At 47.2% G+C, this 22,346-nt stretch overlaps 2 protein-coding genes across 2 annotated transcripts in view; one reads left to right on the forward strand and one right to left on the reverse strand.

The window, feature by feature from the left end:
• LOC137524086 (NXPE family member 4-like) overlaps nt 1-22,346 on the forward strand; it is a 405,433-nt gene that overhangs the window by 229,825 nt on the left and 153,262 nt on the right. The gene's annotated exons all lie outside the window — the stretch shown is intronic.
• The window catches only part of PGAP6 (post-GPI attachment to proteins 6), an 87,932-nt gene that overhangs the window by 26,537 nt on the left and 39,049 nt on the right, over nt 1-22,346 (reverse strand). Inside the window, exons 2-7 of the mRNA XM_068243574.1 lie at nt 20,688-20,865; nt 15,396-15,606; nt 14,482-14,615; nt 10,220-10,491; nt 8,061-8,371; nt 7,213-7,306 (exon numbers count right to left, since the gene is read on the reverse strand). Coding sequence (XP_068099675.1) covers nt 7,213-7,306; nt 8,061-8,371; nt 10,220-10,491; nt 14,482-14,615; nt 15,396-15,606; nt 20,688-20,865 — 1,200 coding nt within the window. The remainder of the gene's footprint in view (nt 1-7,212; nt 7,307-8,060; nt 8,372-10,219; nt 10,492-14,481; nt 14,616-15,395; nt 15,607-20,687; nt 20,866-22,346) is intronic.

Consider the following 22,346-nt stretch of genomic DNA (forward strand, 5'->3'; position numbering starts at 1 on the left):
TTTGGGAGGGTGGGATGTAAACTATAGGTTTATAGTGTAAATGTGTGTTGATTTTTATTTTTTTTTACTTTTAGTTGTAGTTTTACTTTTTGGCCACAAGATGGCGGCCATGAGTTTGTTTACATGATGTCACTCTAAGCGTAACATACGCTTAGAGCGACGCATGGGGGAGGTAACAGCCAGAAAAGGCGCAGCTTCCAAGAAAAGCTGTCGCTTTTTCAGCGGGGGAGAGGAATCCGTGATCGGGCACCATAGCCCGATTCACTGATTGCCTGGCTAACGAACCGCGGGAGCGCGCATGGTTCCTGGACGTAGTTTCTACGTCCAGGAACCAAAATAGGTTAAAGGACCACTACTGCGAAAATCTTAAAATTTACCATCCATATAAATGCAAACAAATAAGAAGTATGTTTCTTCCAGAGTAAAATGAGCCATAAATTACTTTTCTCCTATGTTGCTGTCACTTAGAGTAAGTAGTAGAAATCTGACAGAACTGGCAGGTTTTGGGCTAGTGCATCCCTCCATAGGGGATTCTCAGCATAGCCTTTATTTTTTATAAAGACACTCCTTGAAAAATATTTACAGTATAAAAAGATGCTGGCCAGCCTCCCTGCACACTTTTTTGGCAGTTGGAAGGAGCAACTGCCATTCACTAAGTGCTTTTGAAAATAAAGAAAACCCCCATGAGGAAATGGGCTTGTCCAAAGCCCATCAGTTCTGACAGATTTCTACTACTTACTGTAAGTGACAGCAACATAGGAGAAAAGTAATTTATGGCTCATTTTACTCTTGAAGAAACGTACTTTTTTAAGCTGTACATGTTTACATATATTATAAAAAATTAAGGACAGTGGTGCTTTAAAAGATTATAACAAATATGCCAGATCAACCCCATCTTACCCCTTACCAATAATGTAATTCTAATTAATTAGGAATTTTGCTTCCCTGAAGTGATGTAAGAATCACTAGCTACCTAATGTCTTTCTGAGGTCCCCTGGTTCGCCCTGGTATACCGCCCTCCCGCTGCCCATGCTTGCCCATGGTGTTGCCTTTGGGCTTCGTTCACTCATAAAAAGGTCGGTTTGACAGTTGGCATCAGTTTTGCATGTGTTTCAATCGCTGTGTTCACACATAAAAGGAGTACATATCCAGTCCACGGACGTAAAACTGACAGGAATGGACCAGAAATGTGCAGAGTTGTGTGTGAACCAGGCCTTAAGGCTCAGGTATTCTGAATATTCGGTGCAAAAAACACCCCCAAACATCCATGCGCCTGATTACCTGCCTGTATGATAAACGTTTACCCACGTTCCGGCTACATTACATACAGCGCAGACACAGGAATTCAGGTGTGTCGACTTTGGGTTTTTTTTTTTTTTTTTTTTCTTTTGCTTAAAGCAACATGGGAAATTCAGGACATAAACCACCCAAACAAGAAATACTAGTGGGTCCAGTAAATTAAAGGATTATTTACATATCTGCAGTCTCTTATCTGCATATCAGGTCTGGACTAAAAATGGTAATGCTCAGAACCGGTTCTGCAGATCACAGATAAATGTTATTTTGCACACTGACGAAAGTGCTGTTACAGATCGGATAATAAATCTGCTTAGCCTCAATTCTGGTAGGGTTATCAAACAAATTAACTCATGTGAGTTAATTTACCTCATGAGGTAATGACATATAGCAATTCTGATCGGTTTTAGTCATGTTTTACCTCATGGGGTAATTCATGAGTTAATTTGGATTAATTTTACCGAAAAGAACTATTCTCATGGAAATTAGAGGGCATGTTAGCACATAATTTACAGATCAGTTTAAGACCTGCCTGTACCTGGAGGTAAAGTCAATTTCTATGCATTTTGCAGTTTTTAGTGGAGTTCCTATTCAGGCTGTGTAATAGAACAGAATAGTAAAATTAAAACTCCCAATATTTACTGGATTTTTTTTTTATAAGGGATGCCTATAAATATACTTTTCATAGGTTGCTACATAATCAAATACACCTCCCCCCCCCCCCCCCCCTCAAAAAAAAACAAAACAAAAAAAACCTGCCAAAAACTATCCTAACTTATGTAAGACAATTAAAGACTACTATTACTTATTTACTGCATGCTTACCACTGAAATACCTCATGTTTTACCTCACTTTATGCATTTACCTCATGTTTTACATGTTTGGAAACTGAGAAAAATCGCTCAGAATTGCTAAAAAAATAATAAAAAAAAAAAAAAAATATTTTTTTTTTTTTAAAAACACCTCATGAGGTATTTTACCTACAAAAAAAATATTTACCTCACAGCTACCAGAATTGAGGCCAAGGGCTGGTTCAGCCGTTTAGTCGGTACTAAATGCTTCGGCATCTGTTCCCGGTGTTTGGCAAACATGTCTGGTTTTGAACCGCACATGGGGACACGGAAGCGCTGAGGCTAGCCAAACTGAGGAGACGGGACCAGGCACGGCGTTTGCGCTAATGGCGGTTAAAGCAGGTGCCGACAGCTGTCAATTCATTTGAATGGACAACGCGTAAAGTGTACCTGTACCGAGTACAATTATTTATAACAAACACCTGCACCTGCAAAGGAATATACATACTTACCTCACCGCCACTTCCTCACCATTTTCTTCTAACAACGATTCCACTGAAATATATCAGTTGCTGTCAGTTATTTACCAGTGGCTGGCCATTATAACCGAAAGGACAACTGATGTGCAAGGTAATGTCCATGTTTCCCTATGGCTCAAGTCGGCGACCAGGAAGCTGTTACAAGGTCATGGCCATTTTTAAAATGGAGGACGGAGAATTCTATCGATCACATTGGCCAAACAGGACACAGCAGAGGAGAAAGCTTAGTGAATAGACTACACGGGAGGTAAGTATGACCTGTGTGTGTTTGTTTTGACTTAATCTTCAGTTCAGGTTTGCTTTAAGAGATTAGCACAGTGACCGTCGTTTTAGGGCCCAATCACATCTGAGCGGGAAACACGCGATTCCCGCTAATCGCTAAAGCGCTAGCATTTTTTTTAAAAAGGCTACTGCTATTCTGGCCTATGGCAGTGTTCTCACTGCCGTGATTGGCGACGATTGCCGGCATTTTCCGGCAAACCTGGAGCGATCGCCATTAGCATGCATAGAACCAGAATCGATAATCGCGATTGCTTCAAAAATGCGAATTTGTCCAGTGATTTTTCCGCGTTAAATCACGGAAAAAATAATCGGCGGAAAACGCTAATGCAAATCTCTAGCGTTTAGAGATTTTAGGAGTGAATAGGGCCCTTAATGCTGAACTCCCATTTGAACCGGCACTCAGGTGTGCAGGGAGAAAAGGTACAACGAGAGAGAAGGGGACGGAACATTTTAGAAGCAGTGACAGTATTTTAGAATCACACTTTCCAAACAGGGATCAGCAGCTTTTACTGTACAAATCGGAAGTGACATGCCTGTATTATATACGGAGGATGTACATGAATCATGCGGTTTTACTGCATTCCTGATCGGGGCCCTTGTTTAAGACATTTGAAGCGCATGTAATTATGAGTACATTAACGCATTAATGAGGATATAAAATGGGTCAGATAATGCTCAGTAACTGCAGGCCGGCACAGGAAGTGTGTACGCCTAATAATGAACCTTGACGATAAGCGACACTTTACGGAGATGAGTGGTGTCATCGTTACTCGCGGCAGAGTGTGAGGATCATCAGACGAGACGTCGCGTTCGTCAGCACCTGACGCTCTCCTCAGGTCCCCTTCCCTGGGAACAATTCAATCCTGCGCCAAACTAACGCCTGCGGGGCAATCAGACGACTAATGCAATTACACACGTGGGAACAAGCGAGGTGCAGCCGGTTCCACCTGCCGGTCTCGTACGGCCGTCACCGCGCAGGTTACTAAGGCAGCAGTCATGTCCAGGCTCGCCTAACAAATGCCAGAGTTTCAGAAGGAATATCTCTGACAATTTCAGTGCATGTGGATTCACGTTACGGTATTCCTCATTGAGCGCTTGTTCTCATCACGGGCGCTTTCGGCCTTTGTTCAAGCGCAGGCGTAATAAATAAAATTTAAAAAAAAAAAAAAAAAAAAAAAAAAAAAATCGCCCACGCGCGGTTTGTGCGCTGTTCGTTCAGCAAAGCGGTGCCTGTACCATTTTTGGGGCGTTTTTGCTATAATGGAACGCGATTGCGTTCACTTTTTTAAAATATAATATAATATATACACACATATATATAAAAATATATATATAAAAATACGTAAACACTGTAAACACTGTATGTATATAGAGATAGATAATATTTTCTCAAGACTAACTAGAATTTGTTTTCTATGTAGTTCAATAGAAAAAAAATGAGGAAGAAAAAAATTGGAAAACAACATTTTTCAGTTTTACCAATCCTAGTTTAAAAAATAACAGCGCTATTGTAGATAAAAAACACACATTTTGTTTGGCTAGTTCTACTGTTTATCACAAAAACTAAAATTACTTTCCTATCACAATTTATGTTGAAGATATCTGATTCTGAAATAATGCTACAGTGTGTATTTTTCATTATGAACTGAGAAAATAAAAATATTTTTATTGGTAAAAATCAATCTTCTTGGCTCAGGGAACATATGTTCCCTTTCACCAATTAGTTCTGCAGCAGCAGATAGTGCTGGAGGTGTGCACAGGAGCAATGCCCAATCCTGCACAGCTGTGCTTCAGCTACAAGACGTATATCTACCTCCTCGTGGCTTAGATGAAGTCACAGAGGGCGTAGATATACTGTAGTGGTGGAAAAAGTGGTTAATGATAAATAATGGCATGTGACTTACTCTTTAATGGAATTGTAATAGGAGGTCTCCATAAAACTCCCACAGACCTATAACTCAATCTGCCCAGAACCACAAACTGCAGAGTCCTCTGAGGAGAATTCACTCTGACTGTCCCTATAGGTGTGGAGGAAGCAGCTTTCCCTGGTGATGTAATTACTACTGACTGCTACGGAAGGTATTTCACACTCACTGCAGCATTCCACAAGCTGACAAGCGCAACAAGTATTCTACTGACAACATAATCGTCCCCAATTTACGGATATAAGTGGCAGGTGCAATGTTTTACGAGGAGAATTCTTCTCTCTATAGGTGAATATTAAAAATATCAGACATCTGTTTGTAAACAAAACATGTACTATGCAATAAATCTGCAGTGTGTCTACTACCTGCTGTCATGGAAGCAGACATAGGGTTAACATCCTGTGTTTATAAATTAGCTGCTCTGCCAGAGGAGAATCCTGAGGTGACACAGCTGAGAAATAAAATTACAGTTGTGATTAGTCACAGATGAGGAGGTTTTAGACAGGCTAAACTCTCTGAATACACACAGGGTGCATTTCTCTGTTTTCCTTCTGTCCTGTGCAAGAGTTCAGGTCCACTTAAAAGGGAAACTCCAACACCCTAAAACCTCCACAATCTAAAGTGAAACTAGACTGATGAGATGCACAATGGTATCTATCCTCCTACTCCTAAAAATGAATTTAGATATCCCACAGGAGGGTTTTCTATCCAACCAACTTTTGACCTTCTTTCCTTAAAATGCAGCAATATCGAACATGTGTGTGTGTTAAATCCAACAATTTCTTCAAAACTTGCAATCAACAAAAAAATTAGACCGGAAAGGTCGAAATTGTAACGTGTGTGGCAATCTGAAGGGCTAACAGCTTAGTTATTTGCATGCTTGCCACTTTACATACACGTGTATCTCATTATGTCCCATGTCACCATGTAATATGACTCCTCCCACTGAGATTGCACAGCCGTGCTAGGACTATGTTAAATGACTCCTCCCCCCTGAGACTGGACAGCCATGCTAGGACCATGTAATATGACTCCTCCCACTAAGGTTGTACAGCCATTCTAGGACTATGTAATAAGACTCCGCCCCTGAGACTGTACAGCCATGCTAGGACTATGTAATACGACTCCTCCCCCCTGGGGTCACACAGCCATGCTAGGACTATGTAATACGACTCCTCCCCCTGAGGTTGTACAGCTGTGCTAGGACTATGTAATACGACTCCTCCCCCTGAGGTTGTACAGCTGTGCTAGGACTATGTAATACGACTCCTCCCCCTGAGGTTGTACAGTCATGCTAGGACTATGTAATACGACTCCTCCCCCTGAGGTTATACAGCCATGCTGGGACTATGTAATACTACTCCTCCCCCTGAGATTGTACAGCCATGCTAGGACTATGTAATACGACTCCTCCCCCTGAGATTGTACAGCCATGCTAGGACTATGTAATATGACTCCTCCCCCTGAGGGTGTACAGCCATGCTAGGACTATGTAATACGACTCCTCCCCCTGAGATTGTACAGCCATGCTAGGACTATGTAATATGACTCCTCCCCCTGAGGTTGTACAGCCATGCTAGGACTATGTAATACGACTCCTCCCCCTGAGGTTGTACAGCCATGCTAGGACTATGTAATACGACTCCTCCCCCCTGAGGTTGTACAGCCATGCTAGGACTATGTAATACGACTCCTCCCCCTGAGATTGTACAGCCATGCTAGGACTATGTAATATGACTCCTCCCCCTGAGGTTGTACAGCCATGCTAGGACTATGTAATACGACTCCTCCCCCTGAGGTTGTACAGCCATGCTAGGACTATGTAATACGACTCCTCCCCCTGAGATTGTACAGCCATGCTAGGACTATGTAATATGACTCCTCCCCTGAGGTTGTACAGTCATGCTAGGACTATGTAATAAGACTCCTCCCCCTGAGGTTGTAAAGTCATGCTAGGACTATGTAATACGTAGTCCAACGAGTCAGCACCGACCTTGGTAAAATAGCTCTTTTATTTGTAAAAATTAAAAGATCATGATGAAGCAGACAGCGACAGCTCCGCTGTTTCGGGCAATCTGCCCTTTCTCAAGCCGTATTGAGAAAGGGCAGATTGCCCGAAACAGCGGAGTTGTCGCTGTCTGCTTCATCATGATCTTTTAATTTTTACAAATAAAAGAGCTATTTTACCAAGGTCGGTGCTGACTCGTTGGACTACATTTTGGAAGACACCTGTAGTGCACAGGTGTATTTGAGTCTGGAGCACGACTGTTCATCACTTTAAATCCCCCATCGGTGCAAGCCACACACTGTTTTGCCTAAGGACTATGTAATACCACTCAGGCAAGCTGTGACACATGTCCGCCCTGCAGGAAGCCTTACCTGTAGTGCAGTTCTGCGTAGTGTTCAGAGACAGCAAAGGCGCGGCCGCGCTCAGACACGCCATCACCGTAGTATTTGGGCTGCTTGACGCGCTCTGTCAGGAAACAAAACCAAGAATGTCGATACGTCAGTCAGGCCCCCAGGGGTGTCACTGAATCTCTGCAGAAACCCATCATCCTATTCCCCTCCCAGCTCAGTATGACGTCCAGGCTCCATACCGCTTGCTTCAGTTGTCCTATAAAGGACAACTGTAGCAAGAGGGATATTTATAGGACAACTGTAGCAAGAGGGATATGGCAGCTGACATATTTCCTTTTAAGCAATACCAGTTCCCTGGCAGTCCTGCTGATCCTCTGCCTCTAATACTTTTAACCACAGACCCTGAACAAGCATGCAGCAGATCAGATGTATCTGACATTGTCAGGTCTGACAAGATTAGCTGCATGCTTGTTTCTGGTGTGATTCAGCCTCAACTGAAGCCAAATAGACCAGCAGGGCTGCCAGGCAACAGTTATTGTTTAACAGGAACGAAATATGGCAGCCTCCATATTCTTCTCACTACAGTTGCCCTTTAAGCTTACCATCTTACACGTTCTACAGTTCACAATCCTCACAAGTTTGCCTCAGGCAGCAAAAAGTCTAGAACTGGCCGTGAGGAGAATTGCGCATAGCTAAACAGCCTAGGCAAAACAAGTGGAGGTACATACATATGCAGGAATAGATAGCTATAAGAAGTGTTTCTGATGAGGAAACCGGGAAAAATTACCATGAAAATAGGTATCCAGGGTAATTCCCGGCATTCTACTATCACTACAGGGGCTTTTTAAAGCGGTTAGCGCAGAGCTTACCCTGTTGAGCTGCAGGTTGACGACCAGCATTCCGCCGCTGTCCATCTCGGAGTCCAGGCTGAGCATGACGACACTGGGCAGCTGGGCCACCACAGGTATGGAGGGACCATTGATGGGGTGGAAGCGCACAGACACGACGTCCAGGTATTCTCGGATGACGGGGTACTTGCGCAGGCAGGAATTGGCTCCGCCCCCGTTAGGGAGGATGGTGGTATTGGACAGCTGGCCTTCCTGTAGCAGGGTGGAGTTGGAGGGCAGCAGGTTCAGGAAAGACAGGATAGACCTGGATCCGATGACTCCCGGCTTACACACTGCAACACAAACACACAGCGATTCATTTGTATGGGGAAACAGACTAAAAAGCCAAACATTTATATTGCGCTTTTCTCCTAGCATACTTAAAACACCAGAGCTGCAGCCACTAGGGGACGCGCTCTATAGGCAGTAGCAGTGTTAGGCCAGAGCTGCAGCCACTAGGAGGCGCTGTATAGGCAGTAGCAGTGTTAGGCCAGAGTTAATTTCAAATGTTGAAGTAGAAATAGCCATCACTGGACTCCCTTACATCCTAGGGGCTGCTCTTTAAGGACAACTATCGCGAAAAATGTAGGTAGTTAAAATCTGACAGAACCGACAGGTTTTGGGCCAGTCCATCTCTTCATGGGGGATTCTCACGGTTTCCTTTATTTTCAACAGCATTTCCTGAACAGCAGTTGCAAAGTCTGACAAAATAGTGTACAAGTGAGCAGGGAGGCTGGCTGGTATCTTACTATTTTGGCAGCTAAACTGCTGTTCAGCAAATGCTGTTGAAAACAAAGAAAACCCTGCGAATCCCCCATGAGGAGATGGATTGGCCCAAAACCTGTTGGTTCTGTCAGATTTTAACTGCCTACTTTTTTCGTGGTCCTTTAAAAGAGAACTGTAGTGAGAAGAATATGGAAGCTGACATTTAATTTGCTTTCAAACAATACTTGTTGCCTGGTAGCCCTGTTTGTCTATTTGGCTGCAGTAGTGTCCGAATAACACCATAAACAGGCATACAGCTAATCTTGTCAGAGCTGACAATGTCAGAAACACCTGATCTGCTGCATGCTTGTTCAGGGGCTATGGCTAATAGTATTAGAGGCAGAGGATCAGCAGGACAGCCAGGCAACTGGTATTGCTTAAAAGGAATTAAATATGGCAGCCTCCATGTCCCTGTCACTTCAGTTTTCCTCAAAAGAACTTGGAGTGAGAGGGATATGGAGGTTGCCATATTTATTTCCCTATAAACAATACAAAGCCGGAAATCTGCTCACCCTGCTCTTGCAAAAGTTCCGACAGCATTAATTACTATGGCCCCTCCAGGCCACCATCCAGAGGCGCATCTAGGGGAGTGCATGCGTAGCTTATGCCATGGGCGCCGTGCCCGCCCCTGTGCTGCGCCACCCTGCCTGCCTCATAACTCCCCGTAACTCAGACCTCAAATCAGAAGAATTCGGTTACCTGAAGAACGTGGCCACTTTTTTGTAAATCTCTCTTCTTATTCCCTCTCTGTACTCTTTTCTAAGACAAGCCAAGTGCCCCCTACATACATAAATATCTCGAGCCAAAAAACACAGGCAGCCCCAACACATGTACACGGGAAAGGATGCCGTTTGGGGGGGGGGGGGTGGAGGTTAATAAAGTGCGTGGGTTCTATCCACAGTAGAACGTTTTATTTTAAAATTATAATGGCCGAAAAATACAAGATATAGATCATTTTGTTGTGAGAAGTAGTGATAAAGGTATTGACAAATGAAAGGGTGGAGCGCTGACAGGTGAAGATTGTTCTGGTCCATAAGGGGAAAAAACCCTCCGTTTTTAACTAGTTAAAAGGAAATATGACAACCTCCATATCACTCACTTCAGGTTCCATTTAAAGTGTCCCCGAGAGAAGGGCAGCAAAGGATTTATACTTACCTGGGGCTTCCTCCAGCGGCCTGTTCGCTCCCTTGTCCTCCTGGTTTCCTCAGTGTTGCTTTTGTCAGCCCAGTAAAGTCTATTTCACAGGGGCACTCCCCCCACCGACTGCGCTACCACGGGGTGTGTTCTGCACATGCAGAACTTGTTAAAACTATTTGAGGTAATAGTCTTTCAGCCTAGCTATACAAATCTGACATCCCAGCCCAGCTATTGGTTACCTGAGATGGTGTGTACGATCTGGAAGGAGGCGGAGCCATTCAGCGAGGGAGGAGTCTCCAGCACCACGTTCAGCCACTTCTCCCAGGGCGGGGACAGCAGCAGCAGGCTGCAGTTCTGGCCGCTCTCGCTGCAGTTCACCTGCCTGGGGGAGGAGTCGATCTGGGAGGCGGAGCCAATGGTGAGGATTAGAGGACAGGTGTTCTGGCTGGTGATTGGCGAGCAGTTCAGCACCTGCAGCTGCAGCTCTCGAGTATATTCCGGGACATAAATCCTGGGGAAAGACAGAAGTACATCATCTCATCGCTATAAATTCTAGGCACATCACCTGGAATTGTAGTAAAACAACGAAATCAACAAAATTGCTTATTTTTTTACAATATTAATTTATAGATTATTTAGTCAGCGATTGCCCATTGTAAATCTTTCCTCTCCCTGATTTACATTCTGAAATGCATCCCTGGTGATGACATCTTTAGTCCTGTCAGGTGATCTCTGTGGAATGGTTTGTTCTAAAGCCAGTGAAAATAATGCCTGGTCTCCCAGAATGCTCTAGGGGCAGCAGAAATCTGATCAGCCTAGGCCGAGCATCATTGGGAAGGCGGGGCTACATACCAATATACAGCAATAGCTAGATATAGGAAGTGTGTCTGTTGGACCTTTTGCTGAGTGGAGTCAGATCTGCTGGCGTGGGGCCTTGTGCTGGCCAGAGTCAGATCTGCTGGCGTGGGGCCTTGTGCTGGCCAGAGTCAGATCTGCTGGCGTGGGGCCTTGTGCTGAGTGGAGTCAGATCTGCTGGCGTGGGGCCTTGTGCTGGCCAGAGTCAGATCTGCTGGCGTGGGGCCTTGTGCTGGCCAGAGTCAGATCTGCTGGCGTGGGGCCTTGTGCTGGCCAGAGTCAGATCTGCTGGCGTGGGGCCTTGTGCTGGCCAGAGTCAGATCTGCTGGCGTGGGGCCTTGTGCTGGCCAGAGTCAGATCTGCTGGCGTGGGGCCTTGTGCTGGCCAGAGTCAGATCTGCTGGCGTGGGGCCTTGTGCTGGCCAGAGTCAGATCTGCTGGCGTGGGGCCTTGTGCTGGCCAGAGTCAGATCTGCTGGCGTGGGGCCTTGTGCTGGCCAGAGTCAGATCTGCTGGCGTGGGGCCTTGTGCTGGCCAGAGTCAGATCTGCTGGCGTGGGGCCTTGTGCTGGCCAGAGTCAGATCTGCTGGCGTGGGGCCTTGTGCTGGCCAGAGTCAGATCTGCTGGCGTGGGGCCTTGTGCTGGCCAGAGTCAGATCTGCTGGCGTGGGGCCTTGTGCTGGCCAGAGTCAGATCTGCTGGCGTTGGACCTTGTGCTGGGCAGTCAGATCTGTTGGCGTTGGACCTTGTGCTGGGGGGTGTCAGATCTGTTGGCGTTGGACCTTACGCTGCGTGGAGTCAGATCTGTTGGCGTTGGACCTTACGCTGCGTGGAGTCAGATCTGTTGGCGTTGGACCTTACGCTGCGTGGAGTCAGATCTGTTGGCGTTGGATCTTACGCTGGGCGGAGTCAGATCTGCTGGCGATGGACCTTGCGCTGGGTGGATTCCGGTCTGTTGGACTTTGCACAGGGCCTCTTCCGGAAAGACTGCGGCTGACGCGTTCCCCGGACAGATTTCGTTAGCCTGACGAGACGTGATCGCTCTGCAGATTCTGAAAGCAGCTAATTGATGACATGCTGACATTCAACTGTCAATATTCATCTGCAGCTCTCTAATAGGAATTATTGATCGCCGCCGCGATGCGTGCGAAGCAGAGCTGATTAAATGGGACTCCGATTGATAGAGGACGCCGAGGAGGCGAGCAGCCGGCGACCGCAAGCAGCGAAAAGCTTTCCTTACTGAGCAATTTCCTCTCCTAAGGTTAACCCTCCAATGAGCAGAGACAGTAGAGCAGCACTGAACTCTCAGCACAGGACAGAAGGAAAAACAGAGAGAAACGCACCCAGTATGTATTTAGAGAGCTTAGCCTGTCAAAATCCCCCTCAGCTGTGACTAATCACAAGTTGTAATTTGATCACTCAGTTGTGTTAGCTCAGGAATCTTAAGAAGAGAAGGGGCGCTATGAGCCTTCTATACAAGACAATATCCTCATCTGCTGGGCAGGTCTCACCTGTTTGTAGTGTGGCTGGTACAGCGTACACAGCCTCGGTGTGCCTGCGTCCCGCTTGGCCGAGCTGGGGACCGAGCTCTCAGCGTGGGGGCGAATGTGACGTCACGTCCCAGGCTCCTCTGTGGTAGGTAGTGATAGCAACCAGGACGCAACCAGGACGCTCACTCTCTAGAGCGGTGGGGAGAAGTCCTGTCCTATCCAGGAAGCGCAGCCGTGAGTGGAACACACGGCTGTGTATATGATAAAGGAGTAGGGCTAAAATTGTACTGGCAATTTGTACTTTGCCAGTACAATTTTAGCCCTACTCCTTTATCATATACACAGCCGTGTGTTCCACTCACGGCTGCGCTTCCTGGATAGGACAGGACTTCTCCCCACCGCTCTAGAGAGTGAGCGTCCTGGTTGCGTCCTGGTTGCTATCACTACCTACCACAGAGGAGCCTGGGACGTGACGTCACATCCGCCCCCACGCTGAGAGCTCGGTCCCCAGCTCGGCCAAGCGGGACGCAGGCACACCGAGGCTGTGTACGCTGTACCAGCCACACTACAAACAGGTGAGACCTGCCCAGCAGATGAGGATATTGTCTTGTATAGAAGGCTCATAGCGCCCCTTCTCTTCTTATGTTTTTCCACAGCGGTTTTTCTGGGAGCAGCTGAGCGCATCTATAGGGGTCTGATCGCACCAGAGGGTAGTACCTACTGCCCCTTTTCTCTAGCTCAGGAATCTTGGCACAGCAGCTAAGTGGCAAACACAGGTTTTTAACAATATGCCTGCTTCTATGAAAGCAGGAAGTAGACACACTGCAGATTTATTGCAGGATTTTTATCAGCTGTATCTAAAATGTTTTTCTTTAAATGTTATTATGCTGTTGCTCATCTTTTAGAGCAGAGAGGAAGTTCCAAGTGGAGGTCTGCATTACAAGGAACCTGAAGTGAGAGGGATATGGAGGCTGCCATATTCATTTGATTTTAAACAATACACATTGCCTGGCTGTGCTGCTGATCCTCTGCCTCTAATACTTTTAGCCACAGCCCCTGAACAAGCATGCAGCAGATCAGGTGCACTGACTGAAGTCAGACTGGATTAGCTGCATGCCTGTTTCAGGAGTGTGATTCAGCCACTACTGCAGCCAAAGAGATGAGCAGGACTGCCAGGTAACGTGTATGGTTTAAAAAGGATACATCCATTTCCCTCTCAGTTAAAGTGAACCTCCGGACTAAAAATCGACTCAGTAGCACTGAAAAGGCCTGGTGTTTCTTTAACAGTTTCACAGCATCAGAACTTTGTTTCTCTTATACAAGCCTCATTTTTAGCTGCACAGAAGAAAACGGCCCGGGCATTTTTCCCCTGATGCTGTGCAAAGCATGATGGGATTTGTGATGTTGTTCTCGTTCTGCTGTTTTGGTGCAATTTTTTTTATTTATTTTTTTTACTACATTTTGAATTTGACATTTGAAGCCTAGCGTGTGCAGCTGGGAGGGGTGATTAGGACACAGGACAGTTGGAACTGTGTCTTATGCTCCCTGTCACCTCCTTTCAACCAAAAAGATGGCTGCCCCCATGACAAAGATGGCTGCCCCTATGACAAAGATGGCAGCCCCCATGAATGACAAACATTTGACTGTTCTTTTAAAACAGGGTGGGTAAGAGATTATATTACCCATCTATTCTAATTAACATAACTAATGTAACTTGATGACAGTATGTTTGTTTAGGCTGAAGTTCCCCTTTAAGGTTCCCTTTAAGTCTGTAGGGACATTTTGTTATCTTTCTCATAAAAAAAAGTGTCTACGTTCTAAAAGTAAAATTTCTAAAAGTTCCATTTAGAAAGTTCCTGTATGTTCCTTTACATAAGAGGTCAGCAGTCTCAGTAACAATGCACTGAGGTATGTGGATCCAGCATGTACATACCGAGTCTAGACTTAACTAGCTTCACCTCGCTAAATAATGCTAAATTAGACTAATCCTGCTCTAGCCGATGTGTGTCAGAGTAATCAGACACTGCCTGCCCCCCGCTGTTTCCTGTTCTGCATGTAGTAGTCTTGCAGAACCCCCTGTTCAGGTCACCCCCCCCCCCCCCACCCCCCTTCACTAGAATGCTCCACTGTCCATCATCACAACGTAGATCAATACTTACTTGAATCTGGCTGAGGTCTTCATGGAGTCCAGGACTTGCTGTGTGGGGGTGTCAGCCTGTAGAATTGGCACATCCACTTCTCTGAGGACAAACAGCTCCGGCTGGAAGATGTAGGTGCAGGATTTGGTGAGGCCCTGAGCAGGAACGGAAGGAGAGAGACCAGAATTACTGCAAGGAAAGTACAACCAGACTTGACTGTGTGATTGCAGATAATCCGATCATCATTACACAGTCAGCATGGTACAGCACTCCACTGAGACACACATCCAGTGCCGCCTGAAAGCAGACCTGACTGTATGATTGCAGATAATCCGATCATCAGTACTCAATCTGCACGGTACAGCAGCCCACTGAGACACACATCCGGTGCCTGTCTGCAGACCTGACTGTATGATTGCAGATAATCCGATCATTACACAATCTGCTGAGACACATCTGGTGCCGCATGAAACCAGACCTGACTGTATGATTGCAGATAAGCTGATCATCAGTACCCAATCTGCTGAGACCCACATCTGGTGCCGCCTGAAAGCAGAACTGTCTGTGCTGCCTGCAGCTATTATTAGGATTGGAAATTCTGAGACCTTGCGGTAGTTGGGATCTGCATCTGACCACTACCTGCCCACCCTCACCCCTCCCCTTATGTGACCACTCCCTACCCTCCCTCACCCCTCCCATTATGTGACCACTCCCTGCCCACCCTCACCCCTCCCCTTCTGTGATCACTCCCTGCCCACCCTCACCCCATCTGTGACCACTCCTCAGTTCTGCTCAATCGCCCACCACAATAGTTGGATTTCACTGCAACTTTGTCAGAGGGAGAAAAGTCTGCTGGAGGGTATAACCGTGGATTCAGCTCCCTGGACTCCCTAAACGTCCCCCCCCCCCCCCAAAAAAAAGCCTGACTGTCTCACCTGAATCTCGATCTTCTCGGTGTCCCTGGGCAGGTGGGCCGCAATAAACCAGTCCCCTGGGGTGGGGTTGGTGACATTCAGGTAAATATTACTTTGCAGCATGGAGTTCCTAAAAGTCATAGTTTGGCTGAAGGAGTTGGGGACGGAGGTGTTCCCGGCAAAGGTAAAGCCCAGAGGGTTAATCACCGGTGGGGCGCCGTAGCGAAAGTGCCTGGAGGGGAAACAAGATCACACAGGAACTTTACACAAACGCAACTAATTACATTCCTTATATTTTTTCATAAATTGTTTTTGTAAATTTAGTCAGTGTTTCCCCATTGTAAAAAAAAAAAAAAAATCCAAAAAAAAAACTCCTTCCTCTTCCTGAACTATATTCTTAAATTTATCATAAGGGGCGACATCATTATTACTGCTGGCAGGTGCAGCTCTGCAAAATGTTTGTTTAATATTTTTTTTGTTCGTTTTTCTACAAGGATACACGAGGTGAGTAAATAAAATGATTGCTACTTACCTGGGAAGCTTCCTCCAGCCCCTACAAGTCACGTGTGCCCCTCACCGCAGCTCCGGACTTCTCCAGCGCCCCACTGGCAGCCTCTGAAGATCAACAAACCCCGGATGGGTCGGCGTCTTCCGCCCTTGTGGGCCCGCCCACTTCACCAGGAGTGTACTGTGCAATACGCTCCCGATGATACAGCTGCCCGCACATTCTTCTCATCTCAGGTTTACTCTAAAGAGACTCAGAGAGGAGTCTCACTACATTTTTTTTTTATTTACCCGGGGCTTCCTCCAGCCCCATAAGCATGGCTGTGCCCTCGCCGCCCTCCTCAGCGCTGCCATTCTCCCGCAGTCAACGGCTCAGTGACATCAGCGGCAGACCTGCGCATGGGCGGACCTTCGGCACAAGCACAGAAGGCCCCCGGCTGACGTCAGACTGAGCCGCGTACCGGGGGCTGACATCGGGGAAACGGCGGTGCTGAGGACGGCGAGGGACACAGCCATGCTTAAGGGGCTGGAGGAAAAAAAACAGCAGGAAGAGTCATCTCTGAGTCTCTTTAAAGGGCCTCTGTCGCGAAAATATTAAATTTTAAGTATTTGTAAACCTATACAACTAAGGAGTACATTTCTTCCAGAGTAAAATGAGCCATAAATTACTTTTCTCCTATGTTGCTATCACTTACTGTAGGTGGTAGAAATCTGAGAACCGACAGGTTTTGGACTAGCCCATCTCTTCATGGGGGGTTCACAGGGATTTCTTTATTTTCTAAATTCACTTAGTAAATGGCACTTGCTCTGTCCAACTGCCAAAAAAAGTGTACGGTGAGCAGGGAGGCTGGCCAGCATCTTTGTATAAATCTTTTTCAGGGAGTGTATTTATAAAGGATAAAAGGTAATGCTGAGAATCCCCCATGGAGAGATGGACTAACCCAAAACCTGTTGGTAATGTCAGATTTCTACTGCGTACTGTAAGTGACAGCAACATAGGAGAAAAGTAATTTATGGCTCATTTTACTCTGGAAGAAATGTACTTATTTGTAGGTGTTTTAAAGTGTAACATTTTCGCGACAGTTCCTCTTTAAGCAGCCAAACAGGCAGCCAAGTAAAAGCTTGACTTCATCAGCACATTCCTTATTCTAGGATCGGTTACATCATTCTTTATTGTCCTAATTCAAAAGTTACCAAATCAAGAGCGATCTAGTAAACTGTGTTTTATAAGGTCAAGTAGAGTTGACTAAATAAAAAAAAAAAAAAAAAAAAAAAAAAAAAAGAGAAGGAAGAAAAAGCAGAAAATAAGAGGGGGAAGGTTGGTCTTGGGAGGGAAACGCAAGAACACCTAAGGCACTCTAGATTGTAAGCCCGCAAGGGCAGGGACCTCCTCCTAGTGTTTCTCATGCTGCTGTTATTTGAACATATGTACATGTACCAACTACACATCAACTACCGTATATTCCAGCGTATAAGACGGCCCCCCAACTTTTGCAGTTAAAATATAGAGTTTGGGATATACTCTCTGTATAAGACTACCCCTCGTCCAACGCACATCAAATTAAAAAAAAAATAAAAAAATCATATGCTGCTGTGTATGAACAAATACTGGTGCTGTACTGTATGTGTTACCCAGTATATTACCAGATATAGTCATTGACTTGTTGCATTGGGCAACTCTCCTTAAAGAGACACTGAAGCGAGAATAAATCTCGCTTCAGCTCTCATATATAGTAGGGGCATGTGTGTCCCTGCTAAAACGCCGCTATCCCGCGGCTGCACGAGGGTCCCTGACCCCCCAACCCACCCCCCGCAAACCTTGGTCGCAGACTTGGTCGTAGATTTTTGCTTCCTGGAGGCAGGGCTAACGGCTGCAGCCCTGCCTCCCAGCGCGTCTATCAGACGCGCATCGCCGCCTCTCCCCCGCCCCTCTCAGTGAAGGAAGACAGACGGGTGGGGGAGAGGCGGAGATACTCGCTGACAGACGCGAGTGGGGCAGGGCTGCGGCGGTTAGCCCTGCCCCAATGCGGAAGCGCTCCCCCGCATTACGGAGGGGATTTGGGGGGACAGGGACCCCCGTTAAGCCGCAGGATAGCGGCGTTTTAGCAGGGGCACACGTGCCCCTGCTATATATGAGGTCTGAAGCGAGATCTATTCTCGCTTCAGACTCTCTTTAAGTAGACTGGTCAGCTCTCCTTGTCTACCTGTTTATCAGAGCGGTATTGAAGAATAGATTGCGCTCCCTCAGCAGGGAGATCTGAGAGTCAGTAACAGGATAGGGCGTATCACCCGGCATCAATGACACCCGGCGTATAAGACGACCCCCAACTTCTCAGAAGATTTTCATGGGTTAAAAAGTCTTATACGCAGGAATATACAGTATGTATGCATCTGTATTTATTCTATTCAATGTCATAACTGTACAGTGTCTTGTATTTCTTATGTACATTTGTTCCCCATTATTTGTTTGTACTATGTACAGCGCTACGGAAGATGTTGGCGCTATATAAATAAAAAAATAAATAATAATAATAATAATAATAATAATAATAAGGCCTGAAGCCCACTACAAAACGCTATCGCGAGTTTTGTATGAGCAGTAAGCGATTTGGGTAGCGTTTTTAAGAAGTGTAAGCGTTTTGCCAGCAATGGTGTAGCGATTAGCGATTTTAATTCTGATTGGTCCTTTCAGTTAATTTTAACTTATTTACAGTGTGCAGTCATGTAAAAAGCCTGGCTCCCTAAACGCTCACAAAATCACTCTAGTGGGTTCCAGCCCTTAGAGGGGGTTGTAACATCCAAAAATAAAAAATTGTCAATAGATGCTTCAAAAATGTATGTAAACATTTTTTCCCTCTAAAAAGTCCCTGTATGTCCCCTATATATTTTTTTTATTTATCTTTTTACCCCTCTGGGTGTCTTTACCCAAATGCAGGATCTGTGCAGAGCCAGCAGGATTTTTTTATTTTTTTTTTAACTACAGTTACAAGCTTATCTCAGCATGCAAATAACAGAAAGGTTCCCCTTTCAGATAAGCAGGGCCGGTTTTATACTTTTTGCTGTCTGAGGCAAACTTGTGAGGATGCCCCCTTCCCCAATTTAGAATGATCACACAGCGCCCAACAATTTACTGTTTCATTTAATGTTTTCACATGACATGCTGCAGCTCAACACAATAGCACACTAGCCGGCTGCGAGTCTGTGACAAAAACTGCTCACCCTCAGCCTCTCCATTCCTCCTCAGTCAGGACAGCAGCACCACCTCCTCCGTTCTGCTGTGCAAGTCAATGAAACACTGCTGCTCTCCTGCCTCCCCCTCACTCACTGTCAGACTCCTCACCCAGCACAACAAGCTGCTTTTTCCCAATGCTGCTCTCCTGCCTCCCCCCTCCTCACTCACGGTCCGACTCCTCACACAGCACAACAAGCTGCTTTTCCCCAATGATGCTCTCCTGCCTCCCCCTCCTCACTCACGGTCCGACTCCTCACACAGCACAACAAGCTGCTTTTCCCAATGATGCTCTCCTGCCTCCCCCCTCCTCACTCACTGTCAGACTCCTCACATAGCACAAGCTGCTTTTTCCCAATGATGCTCTCCTGCCTCCCCCCTCCTCACTCACTGTCAGACTCCTCACACAGCACAACAAGCTGCTTTTCCCCAATGATGCTCTCCTGCCTCCCCCTCCTCACTCACGGTCCGACTCCTCACACAGCACAACAAGCTGCTTTTCCCAATGATGCTCTCCTGCCTCCCCCCTCCTCACTCACTGTCAGACTCCTCACACAGTACAACAAGCTGCTTTTCCCCATTGCTGCTCTCCTGCCTCCCCCCTCCTCACTCACTGCCAGACTCCTCACACAGCACAACAAGCTGCTTTTCACAATGATGACCTCTTCACCTCACTCTCCTCTCGCTTCTCCTCCTACTTTGACTGCATGCTCAAAGTGTAAACACAGTACAAACATGCTGCCCCTGTAATTTCTGCCGCCTGATGCAAATTTTTCATCTTGATTCATGAGAGAACCAGCCCTTCAGATAAGATAAGGAGGTAAGTGAATCTTCCACTTCCCTTGGAAGAGTTTACACAGTGATGCAAGTCTGTCCCCTAAGTGATGTTTGCTACGGGAGGAACAGTAAGCTATTGCAGTAGGGAGAAAATTAACACTGAGCTAAGTATTAAAAAAAAGAAGAAGGAGGGGCAGAAGTGATGTCACAGAGAAACAGTAAAGATGGAAACCAGCAGAAATAGTTTTTTTTTTCATATCACATTTCTCCAAATAGGTCAGTTTCAGTTTATATGAGGTTTCATCCCACTATAGTCAGCTATTGTTTGGAACCATAACTCTGCTCCAACTAACCAGTCCAGCTCTACCCCGAACTTCGCTACCAAAGGATGGATTCATGAAATCTGTTCCTCAACAGATGGTATTACTGGGCTTCTCCATCTATTAGCCTTAACAGTACCAATATATATCGGTATCATCTATTGCATGCATATTATTTCTATTAAGTCGAGACTCCTAAAATGTGCCAGCTTCAAATATTATCTTTACTGTGTGTTCTAAAGTGAGCAGAAACAACACCTGGTCTCCCACAGTGCTCTTGGACTAAAGACTACAAAACTAAATAGCCTAGGCTGTGACATCACTGGGGGGTGGGGTTACAAACCAATATACTGCAATACATAGATATAGGAAGTGTTTCTGATCCTGAAAACAGGAAAAATGACTAATAGCGTAGTGTACAGAATAATGTAGCACATTCTGTGGTTGCTTCTCTGCCAGAGGCAGAACTTACGCAATACTTACACTGTAATCTCCGCATTCTCACATTTGCTGCCCTTCCCCCGATTGGCCTGGAGAAACCACCGGAGCAGCACGGCGTCCACAGGCACGCGGAACTGGTAGAGACGGGCGTTGCCATACCAGTTGTAGAAGGACAGCCGCTGAGGACCCTGGGCGTAGATCTCCGACACGTAAGAGAGATCTGCAATCACAGAAAAATACATTGATAAAATCGTGGATCCGTGGCCTGACCGCTGCACAAGACCATCCGTAATCCTAAATACTGTTATAAAACTATACTGTACTGTCAAGTCTCCTGTCAGGATGGAAGGACCCCCAATAAAGCTGTCTAACCTGCTGCCCGAGCTCAGGCGTCTAACCTGCTGCCCGAGCTCAGGCGTCTAACCTGCTGCCCGAGCTCAGGCGTCTAACCTGCTGCCCGAGCTCAGGCGTCTAACCTGCTGCCCGAGCTCAGGCGTCTAACCTGCTGCCCGAGCTCAGGCGTCTAACCTGCTGCCCGAGCTCAGGCGTCTAACCTGCTGCCCGAGCTCAGGCGTCTAACCTGCTGCCCGAGCTCAGGCGTCTAACCTGCTGCCCGAGCTCAGGCGTCTAACCTGCTGCCCGAGCTCAGGCGTCTAACCTGCTGCCCGAGCTCAGGCGTCTAACCTGCTGCCCGAGCTCAGGCGTCTAACCTGCTGCCCGAGCTCAGGCGTCTAACCTGCTGCCCGAGCTCAGGCGTCTAACCTGCTGCCCGAGCTCAGGCGTCTAACCTGCTGCCCGAGCTCAGGCGTCTAACCTGCTGCCCGAGCTCAGGCGTCTAACCTGCTGCCCGAGCTCAGGCGTCTAACCTGCTGCCCGAGCTCAGGCGTCTAACCTGCTGCCCGAGCTCAGGCGTCTAACCTGCTGCCCGAGCTCAGGCGTCTAACCTGCTGCCCGAGCTCAGGCGTCTAACCTGCTGCCCGAGCTCAGGCGTCTAACCTGCTGCCCGAGCTCAGGCGTCTAACCTGCTGCCCGAGCTCAGGCGTCTAACCTGCTGCCCGAGCTCAGGCGTCTAACCTGCTGCCCGAGCTCAGGCGTCTAACCTGCTGCCCGAGCTCAGGCGTCTAACCTGCTGCCCGAGCTCAGGCGTCTAACCTGCTGCCCGAGCTCAGGCGTCTAACCTGCTGCCCGAGCTCAGGCGTCTAACCTGCTGCCCGAGCTCAGGCGTCTAACCTGCTGCCCGAGCTCAGGCGTCTAACCTGCTGCCCGAGCTCAGGCGTCTAACCTGCTGCCCGAGCTCAGGCGTCTAACCTGCTGCCCGAGCTCAGGCGTCTAACCTGCTGCCCGAGCTCAGGCGTCTAACCTGCTGCCCGAGCTCAGGCGTCTAACCTGCTGCCCGAGCTCAGGCGTCTAACCTGCTGCCCGAGCTCAGGCGTCTAACCTGCTGCCCGAGCTCAGGCGTCTAACCTGCTGCCCGAGCTCAGGCGTCTAACCTGCTGCCCGAGCTCAGGCGTCTAACCTGCTGCCCGAGCTCAGGCGTCTAACCTGCTGCCCGAGCTCAGGCGTCTAACCTGCTGCCCGAGCTCAGGCGTCTAACCTGCTGCCCGAGCCCAGGCGTCTAACCTGCTGCCCGAGCCCAGGCGTCTAACCTGCTGCCCGAGCCCAGGCGTCTAACCTGCTGCCCGAGCCCAGGCGTCTAACCTG

The sequence above is a fragment of the Hyperolius riggenbachi genome, chromosome 7, assembly GCF_040937935.1.
Source record: "Hyperolius riggenbachi isolate aHypRig1 chromosome 7, aHypRig1.pri, whole genome shotgun sequence".
NCBI classification, from domain to species: domain Eukaryota; kingdom Metazoa; phylum Chordata; class Amphibia; order Anura; family Hyperoliidae; genus Hyperolius; species Hyperolius riggenbachi.